The sequence below is a fragment of the Schistosoma mansoni genome, chromosome 4, assembly GCF_000237925.1.
Source record: "Schistosoma mansoni strain Puerto Rico chromosome 4, complete genome".
In the NCBI taxonomy this organism is placed as follows: Eukaryota; Metazoa; Platyhelminthes; class Trematoda; order Strigeidida; family Schistosomatidae; genus Schistosoma; species Schistosoma mansoni.
In genome coordinates, this window is record NC_031498.1 from 12,445,220 (window position 1) to 12,462,293 (window position 17,074).

Genomic DNA, 17,074 nt, shown 5'->3' on the forward strand with positions numbered 1-17,074 from the left:
CAACATTATTGTAATGTCAATTGATTTTATTTGAATAAATAAAGGTAAATATTTGTTGTCATTATTTTTCCATGAAAAAAAGATGATATTATAACTAAGCAACAGGTTATTGTTTACATATTGATTTATTCTAACCAATCATGATCTAAATATTTGTTGATAATGGTAATGATAGAGAATGCAAATTTTTACAAACCAATTGTTCAATATATTGGTCAGAAATTAGTTTGTTTTCATTTATGGATGAGATGAGTGACAAATGTAAACTAATTAATACATCATTCTGGGTTAAAACAGCAAAATTTCAGTAAAACTTACTGTTATGTCCCGATAACAATAGTGAATGGTAACTTTGGGATCCGTTTATGGACCAATATTATGTATATAATCTTTAGCATATAATTGCTAAATAACTAAACTATTTATATTCATGTTCCTCTTATTATAAACTTTATTCTGTCCTATAAGCTATTATTATACGATTTAGCATTCTTGAGTTATCCCTAGTCTATTAATTGCTGCCTCCCACATTCACAGCCACATTTAGCTAAATCTTGTACAAATGTTATTTTCTATTTTATTGGTACGATGTGGTCAGTCTGTTTGGTACATAAACCCAGTATGTTTGAGAATAATGATTCATATTGCAGAGGCTGTTATTGGTGTTCTGGACTTAACTGACTGGGTTAGGCAGATAGCAGGACTGATAAGTGCTCAAGACTGCTCACTCGGTTTTCGTGTGTCACTGTTCCAATCGATAATTCACTGCTGTCTGATTGGCGATGTTATCATGTCATACATTAACAGGGCATCCACTCGGCCACATGTTATAACACTTGCGAGTTAAAATAAAGCAATAAATCAATCAGATTACCATAGTTTTATTTTGATAATGGGAATCACCAAACGTCAGTTTATTTACGTTCTAAATAAATTTAAGATCATAAATATCATTGTATCGATAATTTACACTAATTTCTGTAAAAAGTAATATTACTCAAGAGTTTTTAAATGATCAACTGGCTGAACTAGGTAACTCATTATCTTTTTCATCATCGTAAAAGGTGATTTTATTTGTCGGTTTAACGTATACAGATTTCAATATATAAGTGAAATGTGTAGATATTCAAGTCAATGATCGAAAACATTTTTTTAAACGTATACATTTTATTCTTTTTGAATGAATTCTAATAATTCCGAATATACTTAGTTTCATTATGAATAAAGTTATAAGTTAAGTCTAAACTATACTGACAACCTTGAGCAACTTATCAAACAATCAGAAAATAATGTTTGATCATTAAAAAATAATAAAATAACAGTGGATAAGTAGTTTTGACATGACTGATGAATCTTTACATGTTCAATTATTTATTATAATAAACGGAAAAGGCTAAGGAATTGGTATTAAGAGTTTAACTAGAGTTATCAGTAAGGATCAGGAGTGTTCGGATCAGGCCTTGGGGTAAAAAGAGTTATTGTTAAGAGTGTTTATATTACTTTTTATCCATATAAATATCCTTGAATATATGTACTGAATCACATCTAGTACTCTCAAATGCATTTCTCATCTCTGGTAGGTCTTTCTTGTTATTTGGCTTACACACTATGTAAAATTAGATATGTGGTTTGACATATATTTTCATTAATTTTAATCTTTTCCAGGAACTATACTAATATAGTTCTTTTTTCTTAATACAATAATTGCTACCATCTATTTTGTGGAAAAATCAAAGAGGTGCTATCTCAAAACTGATTGGTTCATTTAGATTAATTACTATAGTTTAGCTTCATCACCTATCATAGCCTTTTATTTTGAATAGTAAACTTCCTTCATTCTACACCATAAACAACCAGTAATGAGGAAAAGTGTCGAAATGCTAAATGTACTCGGATGTATTGATTTATTAAAAGGACACTTCCCAAATAAAGATATTTTGTTGTTTGAAATAAACCGTTCAGTTGTGAATATTTTATTGTTCTACTAGGCAACTTGACTGCTTTTAAAACTAGAATCAAAACGTTTGTTGAATAAGTTATTCTCTACAAACAAAAACAACTCGTTAGTATGTTGCGGATAAATATTTAGCAATTAATTTTCTGTTGATACCAATGTCTAGGACGTTCCTGATATATTTAAATAATTCTGAATTCATTAAACCATTAAATCTCCTATCTTAATCACATAGTAATAATAATATGTAATACTCATATGCATGAAACATAAGGTAGCTAATGTGACCATTATGATGAATAACTAGGCACAAAGATCAACTTGGCAAGTCTTGAATGAAATCTAAAAACCAATTCAAAATAATGACTGAAGCTTGGAATCATATAAATAATTTTAGACTGGCTCTTTTGTAACAGATGGTTCATATTTAGCATTACATCAAATAAATCATATGTTTATTAGGACGGAGTAATCACATAACCTGGTAAGGAAAGCTACATTTGTTAATGATAACACATTGGTCATAAGTGGTATTTGTATGAAATATTGATTGTTTTGTACTTGGTTCCTGGTTGATTTGGAATTCTGCATACAGTATCTTCGTTTGTGCTCACCTACTTCTATTTGGAGTAAATTACACTGTTTTCAGAATTCCTGGTTGGTACAATAATTCGAATACTTCTAATTTTCATATCATGTGATACGATAACTTTTGTTTGTGAAGTAACTCATTGATTAAATAATGCTTAATACTACCCAGTTGAATTCATTTAAAACTGATTTTTCATAAGTGTAAAGAAAACATCTGGAAGTCACTTGTCAACGTTTATCCCTCATTGATATTTCTGGAGACTGTGGTGGACCTCAGCGAAAGAGCTTAGTTAAAATATAACAATACGCAAAGTTACCAACAATATACCAAAAGAATTAACACTACAAATAGTTAAATTATAAAAAAGGTATATTGAGCAACAAAATGGTAACAGTGTTATGAAATGAATGTTACTTGTAAGCTGCTTTCTGAGATAACAACCACAAATAAGTTCACTTGGTTAACAAAGGTTCCTCTGCACGTGATGGCACCAACAGCAAAATGAAGAAGATTAGATCCAGTAGTATTATTTAGTAATGATCCGGGCCAAAGCTCCAACGTAGTGTGGAATGGCCTAAAAGGATGTTATAATACTATTATAATCTTTAATCAAAGGCTGTGGCCGTTAAAGCAGAAGAATAGACGGCGGATACAACGTTTATATTTTAAGAATCGCGGTAGTGAAAAAGTGTTATATATAACCAAACAAAAGTATTCGTTTCTTTACCATTGATACAGAAAAACAATAGATATCGAATATAAGTGTGGTTACATATAAAGTGTGACAACTAGGAAAAATATGTGATCTTTAATTTGTTGTTAAAAAAAATCACTAGATATAAATGTCACTATATAACTCCCCCCCTAGGGCATGCGTCGGTGGAGGTATGCCCGACGTAAATTCTAAGTGCTTTGGAGGGAAAAAAAATTATTACACAACAAAGGAAAGAATAAATAAAGGTTATCAAAAAAAAAAATTTTAATAAGTATATATACTTATGAACCAAAATGTTTTTTTGTGGTTAAAAAAAATGTGTTTATTATTTTTAATGTATATAGAAAATTTAACAAAAATAATTGAACGTATAATAAAAATAGTAGTGTTATTAATAATAACGTTAATTAAATTGATATATTACCGGAAAAATTTTTAATATCTGTATATATCAATGTAAACGATCAATTATAAAATGAACAAATACAACAAAGTTGGGTATCGTTACAGTTAATAATGAGCATCATGTAAAACGCATACACTTATAGTTAAAAATATGTCATGAGTAACTCTTAGCATATAGGTATTTACTCACACTACAGAATATGACCAAATGAAGATTAAGTAATGAATTCAACATAACGTTTAAGAATATGTACCTGTCTTCCTGTACGAGTAGTTTTTAAAATAGGTAAAGTAGTGGAATTAGGAACTAAGTTTGTAGGAGCTGTAACATTAGCAGTAGAATTCATTCTTATTTGTTTGCTGACTAACCAATACATTTCCTGTACAGTTGAATACTTTATGTTGTATGTAAACCTACCATAATAATACAATACAATTCCATACTGAGTAATTCGAATTTGAGTTCTCATTTGTGTCTTCTCGAAGTTCTAGACTTTTGGGGATTAGTACTACTTCGTTACATTATTTGAAGTTCACAATTTGTCTATAAGACCATTCCTTGGTTATTTCTTTATGTTTAATTTTTCTTCTGTTGAATATGTGTGCCCTATATTCCATGTGCATAATGTGAAGCTGTTGAAATAGATTAGCAATTTAGTCGGAATTTACTCAACTTCCATGTAAGGCTACGAGATAATGGCGGATATTTGTGAATCAAGATGAAGATCTTGGAATGTTGTGATCACTGGGCCTAATGGATTAGTTGGGAATCTTTCACTGTCCCTCTGAGCATCATTAGATAGGAGTTAGCTATCAGGATTCCAAAACAATTGACTGATAAGTCTTTCTGACAAACTGAAATTTTCCTGGTTGTTACCCATAACCGTATGATCATTGCTTGTATCCTTGTTTTCGTCATTTTCCCACTAACCTGAGCTCTGACATTACAATTGTTCATCCCTTTTTTAATCGGTTGATTGACTAATATTTATCTGTTGCTTGGCGTTTGATTAGAGCGATAGGTTTCTAAAACTTCCCTGGATTTTTGTTTTACCTGTTTTCAATAATTTAACGTTTTTCCAATCAAACTCATGTCTACAGTTATCCACATGCGCTGATATGAACAAAGTTACTTTGTGTAATTTAACGGTTAACTGATGTTCAGTGTAATTTTTGCAGTCTAACTTTAATTTGCATTGATCTTTAATTCACATCATTTTTGTTCAATATAAGGAGTAATTATATTAATCCTGAAATTTTGAAGTAAAACTACTAATAATAACCGACATGTCGGTCATTTATTTACTCTGAAGACGTGGCTTGCATTAGGTCACGAAACGTCAGAAATACAATTTTTCTACTCATTAGGATATAAAAAAATATATTTATTAATAACTGTCAACCCAATGCTAAATTTATTTGAAACAATCATGTCCAACCTTAGCATTGATACCTAAAAACTACTAATGTTCAACTTTATAATAAACGAATTTGAATGTATTTTACTTCTTCTGACGTTGTTGCTAAATAAATCTTTCATGAAAGTTTTGCATTTTAGTTAAAAATGTGTGGTGTTTATATGGATCAATGATTCCCTTGTATTGATGACTGTTTTGATTTCGAATTCCAAATACAGTGTAGGGCCAGTGAAATGTCACTGAACCCTAGCCTAATCATCCGGCAGTTGGGTCACTAAATATCGAGCAGATCATCGATCCCTGTCAAGGTCAAGAATAATCAACGCGCATCAGTTAATCATACGCCATGGACTGGCTCATGCGGCAGTGGTTCTACTTTCGCTTCTATCTACTTTAACTAATATATTCCTGTAATAACGTCCTTTGTGTTGTACAGTCTTCAGAGCATCCATGGTCCCTTTATATGTCGATGGGGAAATCCACGTAAGGTGCTGATTGCGAGGTGTGACTTCGAAGGGGGAGAAGGATAAATAAGATGTGAACCACAGAATATATGAAACGCTGTAATGCTGCAAAATAACTCCTGAACGTGATTTTTTGGTTAAAACAACTGCACATATAAAGTAAGGAACAAGTGTGGCCTTTTCCTCTTTACAGAGGAGAGATCAACTGATGAAATCTTTAGCTACAAACTTTCAGACTTGACCAATAAAAAAAATTTCGATTCTCAACCTTTCAGTAATCTTAAAGCTAATCATTGACAATTATCCCTAATATCCCTTGGAATCTGTGACAAAGTAACAGAATAGACCTTTAGATGGTGAGTCCACTTAAACTGGACAGAAATGGTGTGACTGTTCAACTGAGACAAAATTCACATCACGCGATAACGTGATCTACGCTATCTTAAAAATGTGTAAAGGCTATCCTGTCTCCATATTATCAATGGAAAAATACAAATCCCTGATGGATAGCTTACTTATATAAGTACGAAAGAAACATAGAAGCAAAATATTAAAGGGAGACTAACAGCTGTATACTCCAGTTCAGTTACGTGCATTCAATCAGTCTGCAGAAGTCAATGATCCTTAAACATGATTATATTCGGTAAAAAGTTCATTTTTCACAGATCGGACTCTTAACGCTAAAACCGTTCACCATGGTGAATAATTTCACCAGGATTTGTTGATTTTTCGCTCACCCTACGGTTTCTAGGATGTGAGGAGATACGGCATTATCTCGATTTTCAAAATGGTTCAAGTGATTCAAATGGTTTTGGACGGAATAAAAGAAGCTTTCGCTTAGTGTGCTTTCGTGTCTAGTAGCAGTGGATCACCAGAATCTCCAAGCAGGAACCTAGGTATATTGTCGATAAAAGAGGAAAGAGAGAAAAAATTGATAAATCATAGTAAGATACCATCCTTAGTCCTTAAGAATATGCCACGTTTTCTAATAGAGGACTCCTGGGAATTAGCTTGGACTGGCTCATCCGGTGGCGAATTCCAGCATTTGACTACTCTTAAGGATTAGAAAGTGTATCTACAGTCCGTTATGCTATGTTGTGCCTCCAGTTTCTGGGTGTTAAACCTTAGGTTTGTATTGGGACTAAGCTTGAGTAGGTGTTTTTAAGGGGATATCCAGAAGTGTTAAGGATACTGTAAGCCATTAGGCCACCTCTAAGACGCCTATACTCTAATGGGTAGAGGTGTAGTGATCGGAGGCGCTCTTCATTAGGCTGCAATTCGAGTCCCCGAATTGATTTCGTGGCTTGCCGTTGGATACCCTCCATAGTGTCCTTATCCTTTTGGGGTGAGGGAGGAAATACTATGTTTCACTAGTCTAAATGGAGACGAATAAGATTGTTGAAGATTATGTGAAGAGTTCATCCGTCGAACTGGTCGATAATGCACTTCAACATTAACAGTGCAAAGTTTGCTCGGAAGGCGTTTCTGTAGCAGTTAGCGTAGGACTTCAAATCATAGGGTGCCAACACTTCCAGATCTCTTTCAACTTGGGACACCTTTAGAGAAGAGTTGCCGAAGTTGTAGCTGTAGTCTGCGACATGTCTCGGAAAGACTACTGTACGCTTTGAAGTGTTAAAGTCCGTTGTCGTCTGTCCAACTTTGAAGTCGAGTCAGATCCTCCTGAAGTGCCAGTATATCCTCTTGGTTGCTTATCTTTCTCCAAAGTTTCACATCATCAGCAAAAAGTAATAAGTCTGACTATACATGTTGTGGAAGATCGTTTACATAAATCAAGAAAAGAAGAGGTCTTAGTACTGAACCCTGAGGGACCCCACTAGGCATTACAGGGCCTGAGGGAAAGTTAAGTTAACTCTGACATTAAAATGTCTGCTTTTTAGATGGGAAGTTAGCCAGTCAATTAGTAGTGGTTTGATACCCAATCATTTGAGTTTATTGATAAGACATATATGGCTGACCCTATCAAAATCTTTTAAGAAACCAAGGTAAATGATGTCGACCTTCGTCTTGCGATCGAGGATGCTTGTCCATCTGTCCACCGCAGTCAGAATGTTGGTTATGCAAGAGTGACCCTACCTGAAGCCATGCTGTTGTGGTGAGAAGAACTTTAGGGATAGTAAGTAGTCGTGTATACCATCTTATATCAGGGACTCCATAATTGTAGACTGTATAGAGAGAAGGGCCACCGGTCGGTAGCCTGACGGTCCGTTGAGTCGACCTCCTTTGAAAATTGGTGTGATGTGAGCCAGCTTCCAAATTTCCGGTAGTTTGCCTCTGCTTAGAGAGTGTGAGAACATCATGCTTACCGGTAGGGCCAGGATTGAAGCTTCCCTCAGTATAACAGAATGAACCATATCCAGGTCAGGAGAAGTGTCTTTCCTCAGGTGCTAGAGTTTCTGGAACACCAAGTCAGCGCTCAGGTTTACTTCGGGAAGTCCTGTGCAGTTGCAGATGAAGCTTTCTTCAGTAAAGTTGATGTGTGTCGGTTGAAATATCCTAGAGTACTGTTCAATCAAACGTTTAGCGGCATCACAGTCGTTATTGGTCAAGCTATTAGAACCTAACAGTTGGGAAACTCCAGTTTTGGCTTGTCGAAGAGAGGCTGCATGACGGAATAAACTTTTCGGATCGGAGACAAATTTGTAGACAAGGTTTATCTGTTACTGAAACCTGTCTTCTCTTATTGCGTTTGTGCGCGTGTTCCTTATATGATTGTATTGTCTGCGCGCTCTGTTGTTACCAGTTCGTTTATATTCCGCCCAACAGTGCCTTTTGCGGCTTAGCAAACAAAGGGTGCGGTTATTGGTGACTGTAGGTTGTTTGTAGATTTTGGGTACCTTTTAAGGAACAGACGAATAGGGGGAGGAAACACTGTCTAAATTATAATTCCCATATATCTATTTTCCCGCATATATCAAAACTTAAAATTATCTAATACAAAAAACCAAGAATAATATATATAATCTTTTCAATCACAATAGTCAAGTGACATCAGGTTTTTGTGTAAAAGGTGGAGAAATATAACCTTATATACGTAACAGAGTTTGGAAACACGTTGACAGAACCTGAATAGGTATCACTTTGCTAAATTTCTATAATGGGATATTGGCATACGTATTAGGTTACTCTTAGATTACTCTTGTCTCACAAACTTATTAGTCGCTCGTGAAAGCTGGTGCGCTCTTAAGGACAAAAAGTTACCTATAGACGTAGTTTACATCGATTTCAGCAAAGCTTTCGACAAAGTTCCGCATAACCGGCTGTTATATAAGCTAAGGAATGTCGGAATTGGAGGCAATCTATTGATGTGGATAAAAGACTTCCTAGTTGGGCGTCAACAAGGAGTAAGGGTGAACTCCAAGTTGTCTAGCTGGGAAACTGTGCTTAGTGGAGTCCCCCAGGGTACAGTTTTGAGGCCAGTGTTATTCCTCCTGTACGTAAATGACCTCCCTCATCTACTATCATCATCGGTCTTACTCTATACTGATGATGTCAAAATATGGAGAGCGATACAAAGCAAGGGCGATAGCTTAGAACTTCAAAATGACCTGGAGAGATTATCTGAATGGTCCCAAACCTGGCAATTGCCGATAAACACTTCCAAGTGTATTGTGATGCATATTGGCCACCAGGGTACAGATACATACATGATGAATAACACTGAGTTACCTATTGTCCAGGCACACAATGACTTAGGCGTCATCGTTAGTCAAGACTTAAAGACTACTGCACACTGCCGTGCAATAGCCGCCAAAGGTTGTAGGACTTTATGGTCCATACGCAGAGCTTTTAGGCATCTCGACGCTAAAACGTTTCTGACTTTGTATACAGTGTTCGTACGCCCTAAACTTGAGTACTGCATACAAGCAGCTAGCCCCTGCCTAAAAAAAGACAGTGAACTCTTGGAAAGGGTTCAGAGAACAGCAACTAGGCTGATTCCCGGAATAGCGAAGCTCCCGTATGGTACTAGACTGACCAAGCTAAACCTATTCCCGCTGTCATATAGAAGAATCAGAGGCGATTTGATTACAGTTTTCAAATTGCTTAATGACAAATTTGCACCTGATATGCCCTCATTTTTCTTGTCTACCAAAACAGAAAATCTACGAGGACACTCCAAAAAAGTTCACAAGCCCCGAACGAATTACTTGTCAGCTGACTACCAACTTTCCCATCGAATAATCAACGAGTGGAATTCACTACCTCATCACGTGGTTGAGGGTCCATCCGTCGACTCCTTCAAAAGAAAGTTGGATCAGCTGAGAGACCATCATTGCCAGGACTAACACAGGCCACCAAGCCTCCTGTCCTTTCCAAACTGAAACTGAAACTGTATACATAATTTTTGGTTGTTGCGTTACATTGGGTTTCAGTGACCTTGGTTATCCATGCCTTAAAAGGTTTTATTGTAAGTCACCTTGTCAGTTTACGAAAACTTTCTTTCCGAAGTCTGTTAGACCTGTTCGCAATTATTAATGCGTTATAATTAATTTCATTGTAATCCCTAATTTCAAAATGCACTTTTAAGCATATTACTACATTTTTTCGAAGATCTGAGGTTAAATGAAAAGTTTCGTGTTAAATTATCACAAGCTTATTTTCAATTTACGTTCATAAGGAGTAAGGGTGTTATAAAATCCGAAATGAATCCACAATTATCTTACAAAGCAATTGGTTTCTGGAATGTAGTGGTATACCATTACAGGAGTGGTATGCTTATAAACATTCATCAACTCCCTTTTCTTACAAGCTTCAGCATAAAACTCGCAAGAAGAAATACAAGCGACAGAGCCGAATCCTCATAAATCTTTTTCCTTCTGGTAATACATTTACATCATATACCACCAATGTATTATGATTTAAACTGTTTTATCGACCCAAATCTCACATCCCAACACTCACTCTGGTAACATTTAAAAACAAAATACATTATATTATTGTCATGATTCTGAAAATAATAGTTACAGAATTCATCCCAGTCTAGAGGCATGATCGGCTTGATATAAATAGTAACATTACATGTAGAAAGCAATCATGTGTATGAGATTGTTTTAAGTTTACTAGTTCAAAAATTGTTAAGGTAGTACATTAATGACATGCACTACAGCAATAAAATGCATCGGACGGGAACTTTTAATTCTACTTAAGTTAGCATCCTGTTGATTTATGAACGGTGCATTTAAGGTCATTTCCTGTGCCATAACGAATTAATTATAATCATCTACAACTAGAGAAAGTAAAATGGAAACAGAGGGCACAGACCAACAAAACGGTAATTATTAAAATGTGTCAGTAAGGTCTACTATAATGCATATGACTCAGTGATACACTGTTCATGTTAGATATTTAATTTAACTTAGGTAATGTTGCCAGGGTCGTTGTTAAAGTAAAGTGACAACAGGTAGATGGTTTTACTTAGTGAATACAGTAATAAGAATGACTAAACATTTAAAGTTCCTACCGTCTCACTTGTGGAATAAAATCCACGCCCATGTGTTAGAACATTTAACACATTTTCAGAGGAGCAGTATGCATCAGCGCAGCGAACAATGGATGGGAGTGATTTTATCTTACAGATACATTGTGGTAGATTATTCCAGAGTCTGGAAGATTTAAAGGTAAAGTAATTCATATAGAGAGATGATTTAGAATGGGTTTGTTTCATTAGTGACAAGGAGTTACGGATGTCATAATTAGAACTTTCTTCATATTGAATTACTTGACTAGATATAAAGGATAGTTTATTAAGTATTTTGAAGAAAAAGATTAAATTTAGTTTGAGTCTCCTCTTCCATAAAAAGTCGAGCCCACGTTTATTACATCTAGATTTATAAGTCAAGGTACAGTCAGTTCCAAGAATACGAAGTGTAAATCGTCTCTATACTGATCCCAACTTTAATTTATCCTTTATGCTCACACTACTAAGAATAAACGTGCAATATTCTAGGAGTGGTCGAACACATACTTTGTACATCAAAATACGTTACTCCTTGTTACGAAGGTTTGGAGTTATGTAGTCCGTAACATGTTGAGACTTGTAGGTCTGCTTCAATATTTGTTCTGTAAACGACAAATCGTAGGAGTACCTAAGTCTACTACTGTATGTAACTTAGGTAACACCTCACCATTTATCGTAAGATCTAAGTTGAGTGATTTATTACCGAAGCATATCCATCCACATTTAACTGTGTTAAGCTCCATGCTGATGCAATTTTGCATATTGTTCAGCTCATGAGGAGAAAATGAATAAACTACTTTGGGATCATCTGCTTACAGAAGGGGCTTATTATTATTTAAACATAAATATTGGTACAAGGAAGCACCAGATAAATATGCACCTCACAAATCTCATTCGATTTGTGTGAGGGCTGTGATACTGCCCAGGTGCCCAAACTGAAGCAGGTGGTTTTCTTAGGGGACCACGCCCCGAGCCTTTGACCTGAAGGTCTAGTCCACAAGGCAGTGGAGCATCGTGAGGAGATGCAGTCCTATGGTAGCCGGTGATCAATGATTGATTCGTACGCCATTTGTTCCCTCAGGATACTGGAGCCCATGTGCAATCAGGGTTTTCCAACTCCCCTAGGTGGACACTCCGCATCCACCAACCCGGTTAAAGCAACGGACATTCGCTTTTCGTCCTCTCAATTTCGTAAACAACACCCTCGTCACGATAAGGCAGTGAGTAGGACTTCCCTGGCAGAGGCTATATATTCACTGGCCATATGAGAGCATTTCGAGAGGGAGAGCGGACTCTCTCCACTCTCGGCCGTACCAGGGCATTTGGGGGCTTAATGATTTGATTTGGTTAAATTTGATATTTTGTGGTAAAAAATATTGGTTACATGAACGTTTTGCAATCTATTATGCAACGAAAAATTGCATTTCACAATTATTTGTATTTATGCACTAAAGGCATCCTTACTAATTTTTAATCAACATGCACAAACTCAATTTAGTAAAACCTAAATTTACCAAGGCTCATTTTTTTAACAGCACATATTATAATTATGCAGTATGAATGTTTAGGGTAAACGGATGTAGATAATGTCAGATCTTCCGCGAATATATGTTGATTCAGGCTGATGCACAGTTGCAATATATTAATAAAAAGTTAAGAAAATAATTATAGAAATAAAAACAATTTTATCGGCAATGAGAAAAACATTCAAAGAAAATTTAACGACGAGTTGTAATGGAATTAAAGCTGTGTATAACTATTAATTGTAATATATTTTACCTGTGTAATCTTCGCAATAACGTTTTTGATATTTGTTCAATAATAAATACTTTTATTCTATATTCCAGATATCTACTATTCATTTTCTTATTCAAAATGCGTGTTTTGGAATTGTATTCAGGCATAGGAGGAATGCATATTGCTTTTAAAGGTATTCAAAACATTAACTAACCTTACTTTAAGAATCTACTGTGAAACACGAAGTAGTTGCTGCCGTAGAGATAAATGGTGTTGCAACTGATGTATATAAGTACAATTTCCCCAATACATTGACTCTAAATCGTGTTATCGAGGTAACTAGTTCTATGCAACATTTTAAGCCTTAGAGTTTTAGTCCAGACTATGTGTGCAGCTTAAATGCAAACGTATGGAGTCTCTGTCCACCTTGTCAGCCATTCACAAGGTTGGGGAAACGCATGTGTGAAGCAGATAACAGGAGCTCTTCGTTTTTCCATGTTCTTGATCTAATAAGCATGTGAGTCCAATCAATTAATTAATAAAACTTAGTCTGAAACCAGCAGGAATCATACTTGAGAACGTAAAAGGATTTGAACATTCTGAGCCATGGCGACGACTGATAGAAGTGCTAAACAGTTGTGATTATGAATATCGAGTAAGAGTACCTAATCTTACTTTCATTTTTTTTGAAGCCGGATATTAAACCATTAAGTGTTATCAGTTAAGATTTAGATCTTCCACATATTATTAAACCATTCCTGTATACTTATTTGTTTACAGTACAACAGCCTGGGAAAAATAACCATGCGGTACATTAAACGAAATAAACTGATTGTCATTTGAACCTAACCGTAGACAAATTCGCTGATATCAAACTAATATTCTTTTATCAGTCGCCAAAGAAACAGTTCATAGTTCACTTCATTTTACCGGATAAATATTATACACTGTAGATCATTAGTCCTCGTTGTCTGGAACGGTAATGAAAGCTTTGCAAATAAACCATCTAGCTTACTAATGTAGTTTTTTTAATTATTGAATTCCATACACATTGAAGGGGACTTAACAGAGCAGATGTAGCGTCCGAGTCTCTCTGTATTACTTTTCACCAATTTAAGTTTTAAGTGTGTATTATATGCTTTGTCCAGAGTTACTTTATATCAGCAATTTGTAAATCTAGTCACGTTGATGGAACTTGGGAATCATTGTGTGGAACGTAGAAATAATTACGGGAGTTTTGAGGACAATCAACTAGAAAGTTATATGACCTTCATAAAGCTATCATATTATCCATTCTGTCATAGAGACATGTAAACAAAAGCTGTTCGCGTTGTATCTTAGAGTAGGAAAGTCTATGTATGTTCCAGCAGTGTAAATTGGTGAATCCACCACCGATCATTCCAGCTTAAAACGAGAGACCTGATTAGATTAGATATAAAATTCCTGAGTAATTACAAGAAGTGCCGATTTATGGAATTCAAAAAGATTAAAAATCAACTGGTTTTGAGTCATATCATTTGTTAAAATATGTAAACATATATGATGAGAATGATTGTCAATTGCTAGGACCATAATCTAAGGAACAAGTTGAAGACCATACTCAACACTGTATACTTGACAGGGGTTTATAGTGCTTTTAGGCGGAGGTTCACTTAGCTCTTCTTAGACGACGTTTACTTACATCCCACTATCATTTGAAACCTAGGTTTTCTTCTGTGACCGCACACCATCCGTATTTACTAACGTGAATGTAATTTACTTTGTTTATATTTGTGATAATTAAGATTGTTGAACAAGTACGTCTACATTATGAGAACCTTACAAACCGTTGCCTGAAATCATTTTGTCTTGAGACGTTCTTTAGGAATGAAGATTAATTCTCCTAAGTTATCTGATCAACTTAATTTCCACAAATAATATTCTTGCAAAACGGAATCTTTTGCCAGTGTTACTGAAGACTTATTTAAAAAACTTCAGTAATTCACCAAACCGTAAATATTTAGTAATTACTATCAGTGTTGCAAAAATTGCTGAAGCATAATAACTGTTACCAATAAAACTGTGAGTAAATAAGTATCTGTGATGTTTGTGTTATCATTTGCATACAACTAAATGCTTAATTTTTAACAATAAACCAATAGTAGATTTCATTACAAAGCTTTAATAGCCTAATTTGCTTAAATTTAAATTTCATTTGCGACTGAATAGAGCGAATGTATTACATACACATTTTATTATAACTACTGAATGTATTTCCTGACTAACTAACGCACTACATTTTGTATTTATATATCTAATTAATTTGGTTTATATTTTAGCAATTTCTACTTTCTCCTCTGCAGTTTGGCATACCTAACTGTCGCCTCCGTTTCTATCTTCTTGCTCGTTTGCGCTCATCATCTTGGAATTCAAATTTTAAAATGGGAAAATCAGAATCGATTGATTTGAGACCACCAATCGATGCACCCATGTTACCCGGCTGTCAATGTACTTCATGCAGTGGTGTTATCAGGTAAATATTTTTGAGTTTCAATAATTAGTGTAGAATTCCATATTCTTTTGTGTTCAAGAAGCTCATTTCATCTGAAAATAATGGTGCAGTTGAAAAACAATATGATTTCTGAAAATACTTAGGAGCTCTTCCAGCCTAGTTAATAACTCATCAACAATCCTCAAATTTAACTTCTAAACAGACTGAGTTCGTGAACCACAGTCCCTGTAATGTGCATATTTCAATGAGCCATCACTTTGTATCTTGTTAGTTCTCTTCTTTAATCTTGGTTACATTGCTTCTTTATACCATCGATAGGGTACTTTCTATCTCCAGATTTAAAATTGTCATTCTTATCCAATGCAGCTTATCAACCGTACAAAACATCAGCTTATCGAAGAAATTCATCAGTCTATTGCTTATGTATTTATACTTTATACTGTGTTCCAATCCAGCTGTTATGTTATTAGTGATTAACTATGACAGATTTGTCTGATAGAGTTCATACTCAGTTCAATGAACTTAACTGACCACAGATTGTTCCAATTCAGTATTCAAAAAAGCAGCTGTTTCAATGTTTCTATTCATTCAAATCCATTTCATCCATCTCACATTTTTCCACGCTTCTACTCAGATGAATCAATTACGATCATGGACAGTTCTTTGAGTGCCTGGTTTTGTACTGGAAAAACTAAGGTTACTCATGTAGTTTTGTTGCAGATAATCAAATATAGTGCAGGTACTCCGTAATGTAATATAAACCTGAAATCTTCCATTTTTATGAATCTAAACTTTATCGGCATAAAATGGAAGTAGGTTTATTGTCTACACAAAGATCCTGTTTAATAGATAAAGAAAATTATTATTCCTTACAAAGATCTTAACAGATACCAATAATATTTCACAGGTAAAAAAAAATGATACGTTTAAATTCCTTTAGGCCAGTATTTTTCACTAAAGAATAACTATTTCATCTGGCTCTAAAAACTCAGTAAGGGATTTTATTATCAAATAACCTAAAACTGTTAATAATATTTGACCTTTAAAAATTTACTTATTTCTTTGCGAAACGTATTTATCCATGTACATATTTTTCTTATATAAGCCACATAGAACATACAGATGATAATTTCACTGAATATATCCAATTTTGTCGACCAATATCGGAGTTTTTATTAGTACCAAGTGACAGTTCTAAAGAGGTAAGATTATATAAGTTAACTTGCCTCCTTTTACAAGTTATATTTTCTAGATGAGAAGTGCCTTCAGCGTTATTTCCGTGTACTTGATATCGTCAGATCTTGCGATAAGAAAACAAGATGTTTTACAAAAGGTTATTCAAAACGATTGGAAGGTACAGGATCTGTATTTCAGACATCTATGGAAAATGAAGTAAGTTTCTTTTACTAGTACAAATGGTATTTTTGCTTAAAAAATTTTCCATTACATATAGGATTCTTTTGCAAACTGGTTTAAAAAGTATCTTCGGTCAACCATTGAAAAATTAACTTCGGATTATTTTGACGATGGTCAGTACAGCAATAGGATCTTCTGGAACGATAACCGCTTGTGCACTTTCTACCAATTTGATTTTCCTTCGGTTGTCATGTTTTCAGTCAGTCAGTCAGCAACAACGTAGGACCAGGCATATATATGCGTCGGTCCAAGTTGCCATACCTCATTAGCACAACAAGATGAACACCGGATTCATAGAAGTAATTAATTTAGTGGTGGTAGTATATAAAGAAAGGTTGTAAATAAGGATATAGTATAGGAAGGAAAAAGTTATGAAGCAATTTTAATCTCAAGGTTTAAGGGAAGA

The 17,074-nt window shown here is 34.7% G+C and overlaps 1 protein-coding gene across 1 annotated transcript; it reads left to right on the top strand.

The window, feature by feature from the left end:
* Positions 1-12,899: 12,899 nt before the first annotated feature.
* Smp_198180 (putative dna (cytosine-5)-methyltransferase) lies at positions 12,900-16,662 on the top strand (the record flags this gene model as incomplete). Its single annotated transcript, XM_018796853.1, has 7 exons — positions 12,900-12,954; positions 12,987-13,096; positions 13,130-13,278; positions 13,311-13,416; positions 15,080-15,273; positions 16,358-16,454; positions 16,492-16,662. 7 exons carry the CDS (start codon positions 12,900-12,902, stop codon positions 16,660-16,662), a joined length of 882 nt encoding a protein of 293 aa, XP_018651953.1.
* Positions 16,663-17,074: the final 412 nt, after the last annotated feature.